Source organism: Patiria miniata, unplaced genomic scaffold, assembly GCF_015706575.1.
Source record: "Patiria miniata isolate m_02_andy unplaced genomic scaffold, ASM1570657v1 HiC_scaffold_8, whole genome shotgun sequence".
Taxonomy (NCBI): domain Eukaryota; kingdom Metazoa; phylum Echinodermata; class Asteroidea; order Valvatida; family Asterinidae; genus Patiria; species Patiria miniata.
Genome location: NW_024037075.1, coordinates 12,866,373 through 12,882,102, shown reverse-complemented (window position 1 = coordinate 12,882,102; position 15,730 = coordinate 12,866,373). Strand labels below are relative to the sequence as shown.

Below are 15,730 nucleotides of genomic sequence, written 5' to 3'. Positions count from 1 at the left end.
TCAACCGGAAGGAAGGGTCACGTGATTTTACGCGGACAGGATAAAATGAAGACCATGTATTATCATGTCGATTCCCGCAAAATTCAAGTTCCGGTCTGTCACGGTTGATTTTATATGGAATTACAAAGATTAAATTTATTAAACTTTCAAGTGATGTCACGTGACCCATGATGACGCCATAATGGCGTTATTACAAAAAAAGCACATCTTCAGTGGATTGTGTATTCATTTATTGACGAATAAAGTTCATATATGTTTCCATTTTTCCAAACAGTTCCGGAGAAGAATTGTGTCTTGGAGAATAATAATATTAAAATCTTACAATAACAATAGGTTTTGGGCTCAAAGCCCAACACCTAATTATATTTTCAACCGATTACGGCTAATTGTATTCGGGACGCAGTGAAGACCTAAAATAATTGTTGGGTTGGGGGTTTAGGGTCTGTTTTATGGACTGAAAACCTAGGTATAATTTTTTTCAAGAAAAAGATTTTTCCAATAGGCCGAAATGAAGTAAGATCTATTAAATATCTCAATATGTTATTTTGAAACAGTTTCATTTTCAGAAGACAGAATTCTTGCGTTGTGGATATCCATATGGAAACAATAACTGTGGCCAGTAGGAGGGCCCCTTGACTGACAGAGAAATGACCATTATGTTCCCGCATATTTAATGTACAAGAGAATAGCCAAATTGTAATTGTTTTGTAAAATTTATATTGTTTGGAACCAATTACATTGTAAATAAATTTGTTTCTATGAAATAAAAAGAGTTGTGTCTCAAGTTTTACAGGATAAAGGCATGTTTTAAAATTATAACTGTTTAATTTGAGGTTATGCAACATATTATCAAGCTGTTTGTGATATAACAGCAATTAAAACTTTAATAAATTATGTAATCTACCAAGGGCGGATCCAGGGGGGCCAAAGGGGGCCATGCCCCCCCCCCCCCAAAAAAAAATAAAACTGCAATTTGCCCACGTTGTCAATTCTCCTTAGGACATCGAATGACTTGCAGCCCCTGCTACCCCCAGACTACGAATTGTTCTCACGACCCGATGCATAAACTAGTTCAAACACCCTGACGACATTCATTGTCCTTATTGAGCCAACTGTTCGCAAGCCAGTACAAAAGCACCAGGTTAGAGACAAGTTAAGCGGGCAAACACTCTTTCCCGACCTACAAGGCAAGTGTTTGTTCCTCTCATTTTTTAAAAGACAACGAAACGCGCAATTACGTAGGTTCTGAAATGTATTACTATTGTTGGACGGGGATTCATCCATCAGGATTCACAAAAGATTCTTGTACTACTCAAGAGCAACATACACTGTGAAAGCATGTTCCTTTTTAATAAACAGGTTTCACTCCAAACAAAAATCAAGTCCCTTACAAAAATACCATCACGCCATAATTATTCGATGAAACCAGTTACACCTTCTACTTTAAAAGCAATATGGACCAGCTGCACTTGTTAAGGGGCGATCCATTTCCGGTCATTATCACGAGCGTACAAACTACACGCCGAGAAGGGATTGGCAGGCAGCGTTACCCTTTTACAAGGAATTAAAAATGACGGTGGGAACCAATGGGAGAAACCGTCATTGTTCCCTTTTCATTTTGTACGCTACCGAATGGGAGGGAGGGTCCGGCAAAATGAGTACAGTTTGTACGCTGGTAATGGTGATGGGAATGGAAGGCACCTGAATATGGGATAATTAAGTGGCAATTACCAGAAAATCTGCCCGATTTTAATCGGATTAGGGAACTTTTATCAAAACTGGTCATTCAATCAGTACTAAATTCACAGTGCAATGTATTATTCTGGATGGCATTTTTCAGAAGATAAAACCAAAGTCTATTATACATGCATGTAGTTTTCAAAAGGTGTCTCCAGCGGACCCGACTTTTAAATATTTAAATTTTACTGTATACATGTACATGTATAGTGATTCTTGGTTCGCGATTAATTTTAGATCTTAATACCACAGTTTTACTTAAAACAAACTGCTGTATGGAGCTTTTTCAGAAAAATTATGTTAATTTTGCCTCGGTGTTAAAAATTATTCCATGCCCTTTAAATAATAACTGTGTTAAAATGACAGCATTAATTACAACCACAACAAATTGCATGTAGGCTACGAGTAAAAATGAATGCTATATGTAAACTAAATATGCAATCGGTAAATTGACGTTGTTTGCAGTGGCTCTGACATGTATCAAGTACGTCGACCTGCGGACAAGATGTCATCATTTGACAAAGAAAAGGGACTGGCAGACGACTTAGTGCTGAAGTTTGTCAAAACATTCGTCAAGAAACAGGGGTATCACAAGTTGCATGCTCCTTGGGGCGCGAAGGATATGGATGAAGTCATCGACTACATCTACGCGTTTGCCAAAAAGTTGCCGGACATTTCCATAGATGACGGTATTTCCCTGGTAGAAGACGTATTGGGCGTGTTCCTGGTTGGCTTGACTCTTGAAGAGATCAAAGACCCCAACGAACCAGGAGACTACAAGAAAGTGGACGATGCGTGGAGCATTTGGGAACCCGGCCTAGGAGGAAATGAACTATACGGTCAGTTGTATTTGTTACCACAGGCCAGCATCCTTAATGTATGCGACTTGGTGGCAGAGATTACGGGCGTCCAATGCCCTGACAAGCTGCAAGATCTGGAACTGCCCATTATTCAAGGCCCAGCATTTCCATTATTTGACTACAGCAGAGTTCATAATTCAATCAATGACTATTCAATCAGTAGTGATGAAAAACTTCCAATAAATACGTATATTAAAAACAAGAACGATCACAGCTACGTAGTTTTCTCTAATCTATGGGAATCAGATGGTAATACTGCACTTGCCCTGGATGACTGCATATCCAAGGGAAATGCACTTGGTTTTGATCTAATTGATTGGAAAACATCCACTCAGCGGGATTTGAGTAAATGTTGTTATAGTGGGAACCGTGCCATTTCCTTAGTCAAAGAAGGGGAAGTGACAAAAGATTCGGAGTCCAACCTGATCGAGTACCAGCTGACAGGCGTCTTTAGTTTCCAATGCGATAGCGATGGGTTGCAAGGTTCTAATTATGAACCTTACGGGTACTTCTATATTAGTGCCGGAAGTAGAAACATAAATCAAAACTATAAAATATGGGAGGCCAGAGCTAATGCTATCTCGCTTACAAATGGTGGCATTTATCGCCAACCTTTTATGGTCAGATTTCAAGAAAGTGAACACTTTATGGATGAGGTTAATAATAAGATAACTTTGCACGGGCACGTGAAAGAGGACGATACAACTGGTGACGATGTAATTGGGAATTATGATGGGAAAACCTATGAAGCAAATACATTGAGTGAGTTAAAGAAATTGGAGTTTAGACAAGACTCAGAAGACATAGTTACAATAGAATTGAGGCTAATTCCCGTAACCGCTGTCGAAGAACCTGCAGTTTTGAAAGATTACGTACTTTCTGGTAATTTTGAGTTTTCATGTGATAACGATGGGGTACTGCAGAATTGGTACGAGCCGTACGGTTCATTCTCAATAGATATTGGTAACAGACCCGAAAATCAGGGCAAGGAAGTATGGCATTGGGTTCGCAACGAACATGAAGTCAAGTGCTGGGAAAGTGTTGAACAAAGCTTCTCATTCGATTTTAAGGAAGTGGAAGACTTCATGTCTTCAGGAAACACCAAGGGTAAGGGAAAGTTTTAGAACTTGACACAGGCAATTCTGATGTTATTGGGGACTATGACGGACAAACCTACGACGCCTATACCTTAGCAGAGATGAAAACTGACAAATTCTCCCCAGACTATCAAGACAGGGTTATCATCAGTTTACAGATCACTGACAAAACAAGTGCGCCTGCTAAACCACAGTTACCAAAGCAAGGCCCTAAAGTGGTCAAAATGAACTCAGAGACAGAACGTCAGGCCGTGTACAGGATTATGCACGCTATTCTCCCATTAAACAGGGGATTTCGCAAGGATAGGAACGCAGACAAAACTCATCAGGAATTGTAGGGAGGATTCGGTGTTCGGTGTATACTAAGGTACAGGTTTCGCATTGTTATTAATTTAGTTGTTGGAGTGATAATCTGGATGAAATTAAGCACGAGTGTAAACCTTTGTGGTAAATTGAATTCATTGATGAATCCATACTAACTAAAAGTAAGGATTGATTTGGCGTCTTCTGATTGGTCGGTGAGTGAAGGTTGACTGCGCTGTCTGGGCATCAATCGTCAAATAAGTTGCGAATGCAGACTTTAAAGCTCAGTGAAATATCAAAAACAAGAAGAAAAAAATTTCAATCTTGGTTTGCGCATACAAGTCACCTGATTTGGGCAACAGTTTAGAAAAACGGATAGGTTTTAGTTTCCAACAGTTATTAAGCTGTGACTAATGGCAATTGTACGAGTTTAAAACATATACGGCTATTTTACGCCTCATCACTGCCGTATAATGATCAAAGAAAGATGCAGTGTACACCATGATCTAACTATTTTTTTAGCTGTTTGTGCTGTTAGAGGATCTGTGATTAAAAGAATAAGATCTGTTTGTATAACCAGTTTGTTAGTGCTTGACAATTTTGAGAATAGTTTAGGTACGAAAGAGGCTAGTTCTTATCAAGTTGTGGTTTGCTACTGCATAATATATTATATTAACTGTCTCATTTTAGTTTAGCTTCAGTTCACCGATTGCATATTTAGTTTACATATAGCATTCATTTTTACTCGTAGCCTACATGCAATTTGTTGTGGTTGTAATTATTGCTGTCATTTTAACACAGTTATTATTTAAAGGGCATGGAATAATTTTTAACACCGAGGCAAAATTAATATAATTTTTCTGAAAAAGCTCCTTACAGCAGTTTGTTTTAAGTAAAACTGTGGTATTTAATATCTAAAATTTTCGGGAACCAAGAATCACTATTCATGTACATGTATACAGTAAAATTTAAATCTTTAAAAGTCGGGTCCGCTGGAGACACCTTTTGAAAACTATATAATGGACTTTTGGTTTTATCTTCTGAAAGATGCCAGCCAGAATGTGAATTTAGTACTGATTGAATGACCAGTTTTGATAAAAGTTCCCTAATCCGATTAAAATCGGGCAGATTTTCCGGTAATTGCCACTTAATTATCCCATATTCAGGTGCCTTCCATTCCCATCACCATTACCAGCGTACAAACTGTACTCATTTTGCCGGACCCTCCCTCCCATTCGGTAGCGTACAAAATGAAAAGGGAACAATGACGGTTTCTCCCATTGGTTCCCACCGTCATTTTTAATTCCTTGTAAAAGGCCTGGGTAACGCTGCCTGCCAACCTCTTCTCGGGGTGTAGTTTGTACGCTCGCGATGATGACCAAAATGGATGGCCCCTTAACAAGTTCAGCTGGTTCATTGCTTTTAAAGTAGAAGGTGTAACTGGTTTCATCGAATAAGTATGGCGTGATGTTTTTTTTGTAAGGGACTTGATTTTTGTTTGGAGTGAAACTTCTTTATTAAAAAGGAACATGCTTTCACAGTGTATGTTGCTCTTGAGTAGTACAAGAATCTTTTGTGAATCCTGATGGATGAATCCCCGTTGAACAATAGTGATACATTTCAGAACCTACGTAATTGCGCGTTTTGTTGTCTTTTAAAAAATGAGAGGAACAACCACTTGCCTTGTAGTTCGGGAAAGAGTGTTTGCCGGCTTAATTTCCGTTTTCCTTGCTCCATGTTCTAACCTGGTGCTTTTGCACTGGCTTGCGAACAGTTGGCTCAATAAGGACAATGCATGTCGTCAGGGTGTTTGAACTAGTTTATGTATCGGGTCGTGAGAACAATTCGTAGTCTGGGGGTAGCAGGGACTTCAAGTCATTCGATGTCCAAAGGAGAATTGATCAACGTGGGCAAATTGCAGTTCTCAGCGTGTTTCTACCTTTGCAATAGGCACACAATAGCTTCATATCTTGTTTACTGCAGCAGATACATTTAATGTTTAACTTGCATTGCATTTATAGCTGCCGAATGCTAAACAAAACTAACCATTAAATGTATATGCTGCCCTCTGTTGGCGAAAGGAATACTTGCTGTACGTGCGCATTATTGCCCAAAATCGGGAATTACGTGATTTTGTCCGTTTTATACTAAAAAGTCTCCTTTAAATTTCTGGAAAATCTGGCTAAAGTATACCAAAGTATACCTTGTTATGGGCAGTGGCGTAGCCAGGAACATTTCGATGGGGGGGGGGGGGGGGGCGCTGGGGGGGGGGCTGGAACATTTCATGGGGGGGGGGGCGTCATGTAGATCAATGATAATTTTTTTGAAACTCAAAATCTCGCGATCAGTGGGGGAAGGGGGGCGACAAGGTTTCATGGGGGCGTTCGCCCCCACGGCCCCCCCCCCCCTCCCCCGTGGCTACGCCACTGGTTATGGGCCTGCACAGGTCTTTTCTGTCTCTACTGTGTTGACCCCAGGAACTCTGGAACGAAGGGACTACATTTCCTGTCTCCCCTACTGACTTTGGCCTTCCTGCTAGAGGCACAAACAAAACTAGAGTTATGCGTCTGTTTTGAACAGAGCACACGGCTTTTCCGTTGTCCGTATTTTTGTGTTTTTGTTTTCCACAACATGTAGCATACAGATATGTTTTTCCCTCTTCTGACATATAGGCCTACCATACTAATGCCATTTTGAGCAACTACTGGTCTGCACAATCTGATGCAATCATGACTCCTTATATTTCAAAACTTCAAATACTAATAACGACATTTTCTACTAATAGAAAAGTAAATAAAATAGACGGGTAGAGGGCTATAGATCATTGCAATCAATAACATTGGCGTAGTTAACTTCTATAGTAGAAAAATATACAGGGCGGCAAATCATTTCAACGGCAATAGCCATGCACACACGGTTGAGTGGCAACAGCCAAGTGCGTACAGTACAGCCAAGTGAGTATATAATTTACGTCAATAGAGGGCAGCAGATACATTTAATGTTTAACTTGCATTGCATTTATAGCTGCCGAATGCTAAACAAAACTAACCATTAAATGTATATGCTGCCCTCTGTTGGCGAAAGGAATACTTGCTGTACGTGCGCATTATTGCCCAAAATCGGGAATTACGTGATTTCGTCCGTTTTATACTAAAAAGTCTCCTTTAAATTTCTGGAAAATCTGGCTATAGGTTGGTTCTTTTAAATTTGTTTCGAAGTTTGGAATTGATCGGATTCAAGATAATTCCGAACTTGTCAATTGAAAAACGTAATGAAACTTTGAAAATAATATACATTAAAAATCAATTAAAAAAATAATGATGACGTTAACATGACGTATTTTTCATTTTAAATATGACATACACATAACTGTATATTTGCCAAGTTTCAGCCCAATTGGCTTGCTAGAACGATAGGTATAAAATGATTAAATTATAATTTGTAAGATGAGGTCACATGACTAATGACGACGTCATTATGATGTGACTTGTTTAAGACCAACTTTACCGAAGGGCCTTGTACTGTGCGTAGTTTAAAGTTAATAATGATCCAATTTCATGTACAATTTTGCAAGTAGAAGAAAATGTCAAAGTTTTAAAAAATTATAACAAATCAAGCGATGACGTCATCATAACGTCACTTCGGATTTTGCATACTAGTAACTGTATCTGCATATCCACCAAGTTTCAAGACGATCAGACTTACCCTTATATGTGAAATACAAAAATCGCATTTTTGATGACGTCATCATGACGTCATGCACTTTTCACTTTTTTGGTCCAAGTATGCATTACCTAACAAACCCATTGCAAAAAGAATTTTGAATTTACCATGTTCCGTTGATAAGATATGGTTTGAGGGTCCAAAACTTCAAAAATTCTTATAAAATCACACGATGACGTCATCATGACGTCTCCCAATTTTTACCTATAACACATCCCGGTCTACCTACATACCAAGTATGAACCAAATTAGACTTACCATTCTCGCGATATAGGGCCCTAAAGTATGCACCTTTAAGATGACGTCACATGACCCATGATGACGTCATCATTGCGTCTATCTTCGCGAAAGACCTTTGCTATATGTTCTTTGACTATGTAAAGTTTCAATGTTATATGAGTATGCTTTATGCAAAAAGTGCCGATGACAAAAAACGTGCACAAAGTCTATGGCATTTTGGTTGGAAGTCCCAAGAGGAAAAAAAAAAATAAATAAGTACAGAAACAAAGGCTTTTCCGCAAATAAGCGGAAAAGCCAAAAAAAAAAAATAATAAAAAAAAATAAGTACAGAAACAAAGGCTTTTCCGCAAATAAGCGGAAAAGCCAATAATACGTAAAGTAAATTAGTCAACTGGCTGTTACAATACCTAATGAAGCATGTCTATTCGAAGGGCCGGGATTAAAGTAATGGGGTGAAAGAACTGCTATATCTGATTGGTGACCCTTCACACCCAGATCTAAGCCTTTTTTATTATTTCTTTAAAAAAGAAAATAAATATGTTCTGAAGCAAGTATGATTGATTAATAGTTTCTCTTAAGGCAATGGCAAATTGTATACAGATGAATTGTAAGAGGAATTTCCACATGAAAGAACAAGGCTTTGATATGAAAAGCATATGTTCTTCTTTTCAGGTCTTTTTGGGGTGTCTGGTCTAGGCTGGTCTAGTCTGGTCTGGTATGGTCGAAATATGGGAACATTTTCCTGTTATGATTTTTAACTTTAAGGTGCATTCTTTTAACCGAGCGAGTGGGACAGAAAAAAGGCCTTACGATCTGTCCATATGTCTGTGATCGTAAAGACTGTTTCGTCACAGAGCGAGCGAGCCAACCAAGTACGGACAAGCCCGCTAGGTCTTGCCATGAAAATACTTGAAGGACCTTTGAGAAAATGGCGGTGAAAAAAAGTGGCCCCATACATTTCCAATGGGCCCCTCACAGTTTGTGCCGCCAAGGCCATCTCTATGCCATGCATGCATAATCATGAATTTATTATTGAAATGTCCATTGGCGGGCAGTTAGGTGCGCAGTGACAGCAGGTGTGTTTGTATTTATCCCACCATGTTCACAAGTTTCCAAGCGCCTTTGGCGGTCGAATTATGCCGCACAGCAAGTTTTGAGCGATTTACCTTTTGGAATTTCAAAAGGCTGGCAGCGTTTCTATGTTTGAGTTCATGGTCCGGTCGAACTCTTATTGTTACCTTGCATGGCGTTGGGGTTAATCAGCAACCCTCGACACAGCAAAACACCCACTTTTTTTGGATATCAACTCTGTGGAGAGCGATAAGCTACAATTTGTGTGATTTCCAGGTCGAATATACTTCCCTGGATATGCCGCTGAGCTGTTTAATCTAGGCTACCCCAACATGTTGTGTAGGCGTTTCTTCTATGAGCCATATCAGGAACGGATATCTGGTGCCTTGTGGAGACCCAGGACAATAGGTTACAAGGGTCTCCACAGGGAAATTCTAAAGGTGTATATAGGGGTCATTCCATGTCAGACCAACGCACTTTTTTTACCTCATGTCTTCCGATTTTGATAAAAATTGCTGTGCTTGTAGGTCCTGATGAGCAATGCGCACACCAACTTTTAGCCCGATCCGACCTACCATGTGGTCAGGGCAGAAACCACAAAAACCGGACATTTTTAGAGTAAAATACCACCTTTTTGCTAGAAATATGTCAAAACCATTTCAATTTTCAAATTTTAGTCTTAAGGTTCGTCGCATCTTCGCATTTGCAATCTGTCATGCATAATGATGCGGCTTATTGTGTGGTTGCGTAACTAATAATAACCACTCCTGAAGTGGCAATAATGTCGGTTAGTCCTGGGCTCCACCCAGTGTAACGGATACCTACTTTATCTCAGATAAGAGCGCAGAGGCGCTAATTACTCCCAGAAATGCATTAGATTGGGCTCGGTTCTGAAATGGGAAGCCAAAATTGTGCACTTTAGGCATAATGGGGCATTAGGCCCAAAAAAGAAAGTATCCGGTTTCTGGTATGGAGCTTGCCCAAAAAGTGGTGCGGCGACGCGGCTTTTTTTTTTTACCTGTTTTTTTTTTGCTTCAAATGTCGACTGATGACTGCAAATGGTGCCCCACTAAACTTAGTGCAAATATATGGGGGTCCAGAGAGGCTACATAAAGCTTATTCTTGATCATAACCCCATCTAAAAATACGTTAAAATTGTGCAGCAGCAGGACAAGGGCGGATCCAGAACACAATTTTTGGGGAAGGGGCAAAAAAAAATTGGTCCCCCAAAAAAGTGGGTCGAAAAAATTACGGCGTGGGGTTCGGGGCCCGCTTAAGGGCCCCGAAATTTTTTTGGATTCTTGATGCTCTGTGGTGCGACCTGAGGCAATTTCTGACCACTTTAACCAATGTTTTTTTTTAGGAAAAGATGGTGGTGTGCTCATTGCCTGCCTTTATTGCGATGTCACATAAAAAAAAAAAAATTGTTTTCGTTTTTTTTTTTTTTTTTCCTGGATCCGCCCTTGCAGCAGGATCCCAGTCAAACCAGTGAGTTTTGCGGTTTTGAGACATCATCTTTCATTGAAAAAAAAAAAAACTTTTTCATTTTGCCGACGCGCATGGCTACGGCGACGCGCGCGCATACCAGAAACCGGAGACTTTTTGTTGGCCTTATCAGCAGCCTGGCCTGGAGTGCACCCCTGATCATAATGTGTACATTACTATGGTGGCCCTGAAGGGACAACGCATATCGCAAACGTGTGCGCATACGTATGCGATGTCGCGAAATTTATCGCGAATGTGTGCGCACACGTATGCGATGTCGCAAAATTTATCGCGAATATGTGCGCACACGTATGCGATGTCGCGAAATTCATCGCGAATATATGCGCACACGTATGCGATGTCGTGAAATTAATCGCGAATATGTGCGCACACGTATGCGATGTCGCGAAATTCATCGCGAATATATGCGCACACGTATGCGATGTCGTGAAATTAATCGCGAATATGTGCGCACACGTATGCGATGTCGTGAAACAATTCGCGAATATGTGTGCACACGTATGCGAATTTGTTTGCAATGTCGTGAATTTTATTGCATACCTTGTCGCATACCTTTCAGTAAAATTCCTAATGAACTGGGGAGTTGTAGCAGCTAGTCTGGAATCTAGACGTACTGTTAGATATAAATAGGGTCTGACTAATAAACCTTCGCGCGCACGCTGTTCCTCGTGCAATCGTTACTACTAGAACTGTCGAACGCAAACTTGCTACTTGCGCAACTTTGAAAATTGCGCGCGCAAGTTTGAAACATGCGCGCGCAAATTTCAAAGTTGCGCAAGTAGCAAGATTTGTTAGTCAGACCCTATTTATATCTAACAGTACGTCTAGATTCCAGACTAGCTGCTACAACTCCCCAGTTCATTAGGAATTTTACTGAAAGGTATGCGACAAGGTATGCAATAAAATTCACGACATGGCAAACAAATTCGCATACGTGTGCGCACATATTCGCGAATTGTTTCACGACATCGCATACGTGTGCGCACACATCGCGATAAATTTCGCGACATCGCATACGTGTGCGCACATATTCGCGATAAATATTGCGACATCGCATACGTATTTCGCACACGTTTGCGATATGCGATGTCCCTTCAGGGCTACCATACATTACTGACAGCGATCTGTCAATTAACAGAATGGGGCACAAGGTTCAACGCGGCAGTGGTGATATAAGCGCGTAGAAAACGGACTAGGGCTTAGTTTGCTCAGGGTGCTGGAAAAGGTTGTCAGGATGGCGAAGACGAATGTGAGTTACAAGCGGTTGTTGCGATTGGTCGCCGTTTGCAGCTTGCTGGTGATTTCGCTGACTTATGCCGAGGACAAGCCAAGCGAAAAAGCAGCTAGCCCAAGTCGATATCGGCTCAGCGGTGCTCTGCTATTTGTCAACTGGGACTCAATTCAAATATCGATCGTAACCGCAATTGAAAAGCTGAAGCACATGTCCATCCGGGCGAGCTGTTTCGGAAGGCACATGGAATTTTCCAAGGATCTGAGTTCAAGGGGAAAATCAGCATTGAACTGCCGACCGGCGAAACAAAGGCCATTTTTGACAGCGGAGGTAACTTCGACTACATCGAGTTTGCAGCGGTGCGGTTTTTCTCCATTGAATACACCGGTCAATCGGCTAGGAAAGTGAAGATAACGTGCGACTTGACGGAAGACGATGTCACCTCAGAAGATGACGTTGTTTGCAGTGGCTCTGACATGTATCAAGTACGTCGACCTGCGGACAAGATGTCATCATTTGACAAAGAAAAGGGACTGGCAGACGACTTAGTGCTGAAGTTTGTCAAAACATTCGTCAAGAAACAGGGGTATCACAAGTTGCATGCTCCTTGGGGCGCGAAGGATATGGATGAAGTCATCGACTACATCTACGCGTTTGCCAAAAAGTTGCCGGACATTTCCATAGATGACGGTATATCCCTGGTAGAAGACGTATTGGGCGTGTTCCTGGTTGGCTTGACTCTTGAATAGATCAAAGACCCCAACGAACCAGGAGACTACAAGAGAGTGGACGATGCGTGGAGCATTTGGGAACCCGGCCTAGGAGGAAATGAACTATACGGTCAGTTGTATTTGTTACCACAGGCCAGCATCCTTAATGTATGCGACTTGGTGGCAGAGATTACGGGCGTCCAATGCCCTGACAAGCTGCAAGATCTGGAACTGCCCATTATTCAAGGCCCAGCATTTCCACTATTTGACTACAGCAGAGTTCATAATTCAATCAATGACTATTCAATCAGTAGTGATGAAAAACTTCCAATAAATACGTATATTAAAAACAAGAACGATCACAGCTACGTAGTTTTATCTAATCTATGGGAATTAGATGGTAATTTTGCACTTGCCCTGGATGACTGCATATCCAAGGGAAATGCACTTGGTTTTGATCTAATTGATTGGAAAACATCCACTCAGCGGGATTTGAGTAAATGTTGTTATAGTGGGAACCGTGCCATTTCCTTAGTCAAAGAAGGGGAAGTGACAAAAGATTCGGAGTCCAACCTGGTCGAGTACCAGCTGACAGGCGTCTTTAGCTTCCAATGCGATAGCGATGGGTTGCAAGGTTCTAATTATGAACCTTACGGGTACTTCTATATTAGTGCCGGGAGTAGAAACATAAATCAAAACTATAAAATATGGGAGGCCAGAGCTAATGCTATCTCGCTTACAAATGGTGGCATTTATCGCCAACCTTTTATGGTCAGATTTCAAGAAAGTGAACACTTTATGGATGAGGTTAATAATAAGATAACTTTGCACGGGCACGTGAAAGAGGACGATACAATTGGTGACGATGTAATTGGGAATTATGATGGGAAAACCTATGAAGCAAATACATTGAGTGAGTTAAAGAAATTGGAGTTTAGACAAGACTCAGAAGACATAGTTACAATAGAATTGAGGCTAATTCCCGTAACCGCTGTCGAAGAACCTGCAGTTTTGAAAGATTACGTACTTTCTGGTAATTTTGAGTTTTCATGTGATAACGATGGGGTACTGCAGAATTGCCGTACGGTTCATTCTCAATAGATATTGGTAACAGACCCGAAAATCAGGGCAAGGAAGTATGGCATTGGGTTCGCAACGAACATGAAGTCAAGTGCTGGGAAAGTGTTGAACAAAGCTTCTCATTCGATTTTAAGGAAGTGGAAGACTTCATGTCTTCAGGAAACACCAAGGGTAAGGTGATACTGCACGGGAAAGTTTTAGAACTTGACACAGGCAATTCTGATGTTATTGGGGACTATGACGGACAAACCTACGACGCCTATACCTTAGCAGAGAGGAAAACTGACAAATTCTCTCCAGACTATCAAGACAGGGTTATCATCAGTTTACAGATCACTGACAAAACAAGTGCGCCTGCTAAAACACAGTTACCAAAGCAAGGCCCTAAAGTGGTCAAAATGAACTCAGAGACAGAACGTCAGGCCGTGTACAGGATTATGCACGCTATTTTCCCATTAAACAGGGGATTGCGCAAGGATAGGAACGCAGACAAAACTCGTCAGGAATTGTAGGGAGGATTCGGTGTTTGGTGTATAATAAGGTACAGGTTTCGCATTGTTATTAATTTAGTTGTTGGAGTGATAATGTGGATGAAATTAAGCACGAGTGTAAACCTTTGTGGTAAAAATAAATTGAATTCATTGATAAATCCATACTAACTAAAAGTAAGGATTGATTTGGCGTCTTCTGATTGGTCGGTGAGTGAAGGTTGACTGCGCTGTCTGGGCATCAATCGTCAAATACGTTGCGAATGCAGACCTCAAAACTCAGTGAAATATCAAATAGAAAAGAAATATTTAAATCTTGGTTTGCGCATACAAGTCACCTGATTTTGGCAACAGTTTAGAAAAACGGATAGGTTTTAGTTTCCAACAATTATTAAGCTGTGACTAAGGGCAATTGTACGAGTTTAAAACATATACGGATTTTACGCCTCACCACTGCCGTATAATGATCAAAGAAGATGCAGTGTACACCATGATCTAAGGAATTTTTAGCTGTTTGTGATGTTGGAAGATTTGTGATTAAAAAAAATAAGATCTGTTTGTATAACCAGTTTGTTAGTGCTTGATAATTTTGAGAATAGTTTAGGTACGAAAGAGGTGAGTTCTTATCAAGTTGTGATTTGCTACTGCATAATATATTATATTAACTGTCTCATTTTAGTTTAGCTTCAGTTCACCGATTGCATATTTAGTTTACATATAGCATTCATTTTTACTCGTAGCCTACATGCTCAAAGAAGATGCAGTGTACACCATGATCTAAGGAATTTTTAGCTGTTTGTGATGTTGGAAGATTTGTGATTAAAAAAAAATAAGATCTGTTTGTATAACCAGTTTGTTAGTGCTTGATAATTTTGAGAATAGTTTAGGTACGAAAGAGGCGAGTTCTTATCAAGTTTTGATTTGCTACTGCATAATATATTATATTAACTGTCTCATTTTAGTTTAGCTTCAGTTCACCGATTGCATATTTAGTTTACATATAGCATTCATTTTTACTCGTAGCCTACATGCAATTTGTTGTGGTTGTAATTATTGCTGTCATTTAAACACAGTTATTATTTAAAGGGCATGGAATAATTTTTAACACCGAGGCAAAATTAATATAATTTTTCTGAAAAAGCTCCATACAGCAGTTTGTTTTAAGTAAAACTGTGGTATTAAAATCTAAAATTATCGCCAACCAAGAATCACTATACATGTATACAGTAAAATTTAAATCTTTAAAAGTCGGGTCCGCTGGAGACACCTTTTAAAAACTATAATGGACTTTTGGTTTTATCTTCTGAAAGATGCCAGCCAGAATAATACATTTCACTGTGAATTTAGTACTGATTGAATGACCAGTTTTGATAAAAGTTCCCTAATCCGATTAAAATCGGGCAGATTTTCCGGTAATTGCCACTTAATTATCCCATATTCAGGTGCCTTCCATTCCCATCACCATTACCAGCGTACAAACTGTACTCATTTTGCCGGACCCTCCCTCCCATTCGGTAGCGTACAAAATGAAAAGGGAACAATGACGGTTTCTCCCATTGGTTCCCACCGTCATTTTTAATTCCTTGTAAAAGGGTAACGTTGCTTGCCAACCCCTTCTCGGCATGTAGTTTGTACGCTCGTGATAATGACCGAAAATGGATGGCCCCTTAACAAGTTCAGCTGG

General features: G+C 40.2%; 1 protein-coding gene across 1 annotated transcript; it reads left to right on the top strand.

Moving 5' to 3' along the window:
- Positions 1–2,193: 2,193 nt before the first annotated feature.
- On the top strand, positions 2,194–14,070 carry LOC119719744. The gene is made up of 2 exons (XM_038189239.1): positions 2,194–3,704; positions 13,730–14,070. Exons 1-2 carry the CDS (start codon positions 2,213–2,215, stop codon positions 14,068–14,070), a joined length of 1,833 nt encoding a protein of 610 aa, XP_038045167.1. The 5' UTR covers positions 2,194–2,212.
- The last annotated feature ends 1,660 nt before the right edge of the window (positions 14,071–15,730 follow it).

Coding starts and splice junctions, on each gene's coding strand:
- LOC119719744 (XM_038189239.1), top strand. CDS start 2,213: ATGTATCAAGTACGTCGACCTGCGGACAAGATGTCATCATTTGACAAA. Junction 3,705..13,729: donor GTCTTCAGGAAACACCAAGG/GTAAGGGAAAGT, acceptor GAAACACCAAGG/GTAAGGTGATACTGCACGGG.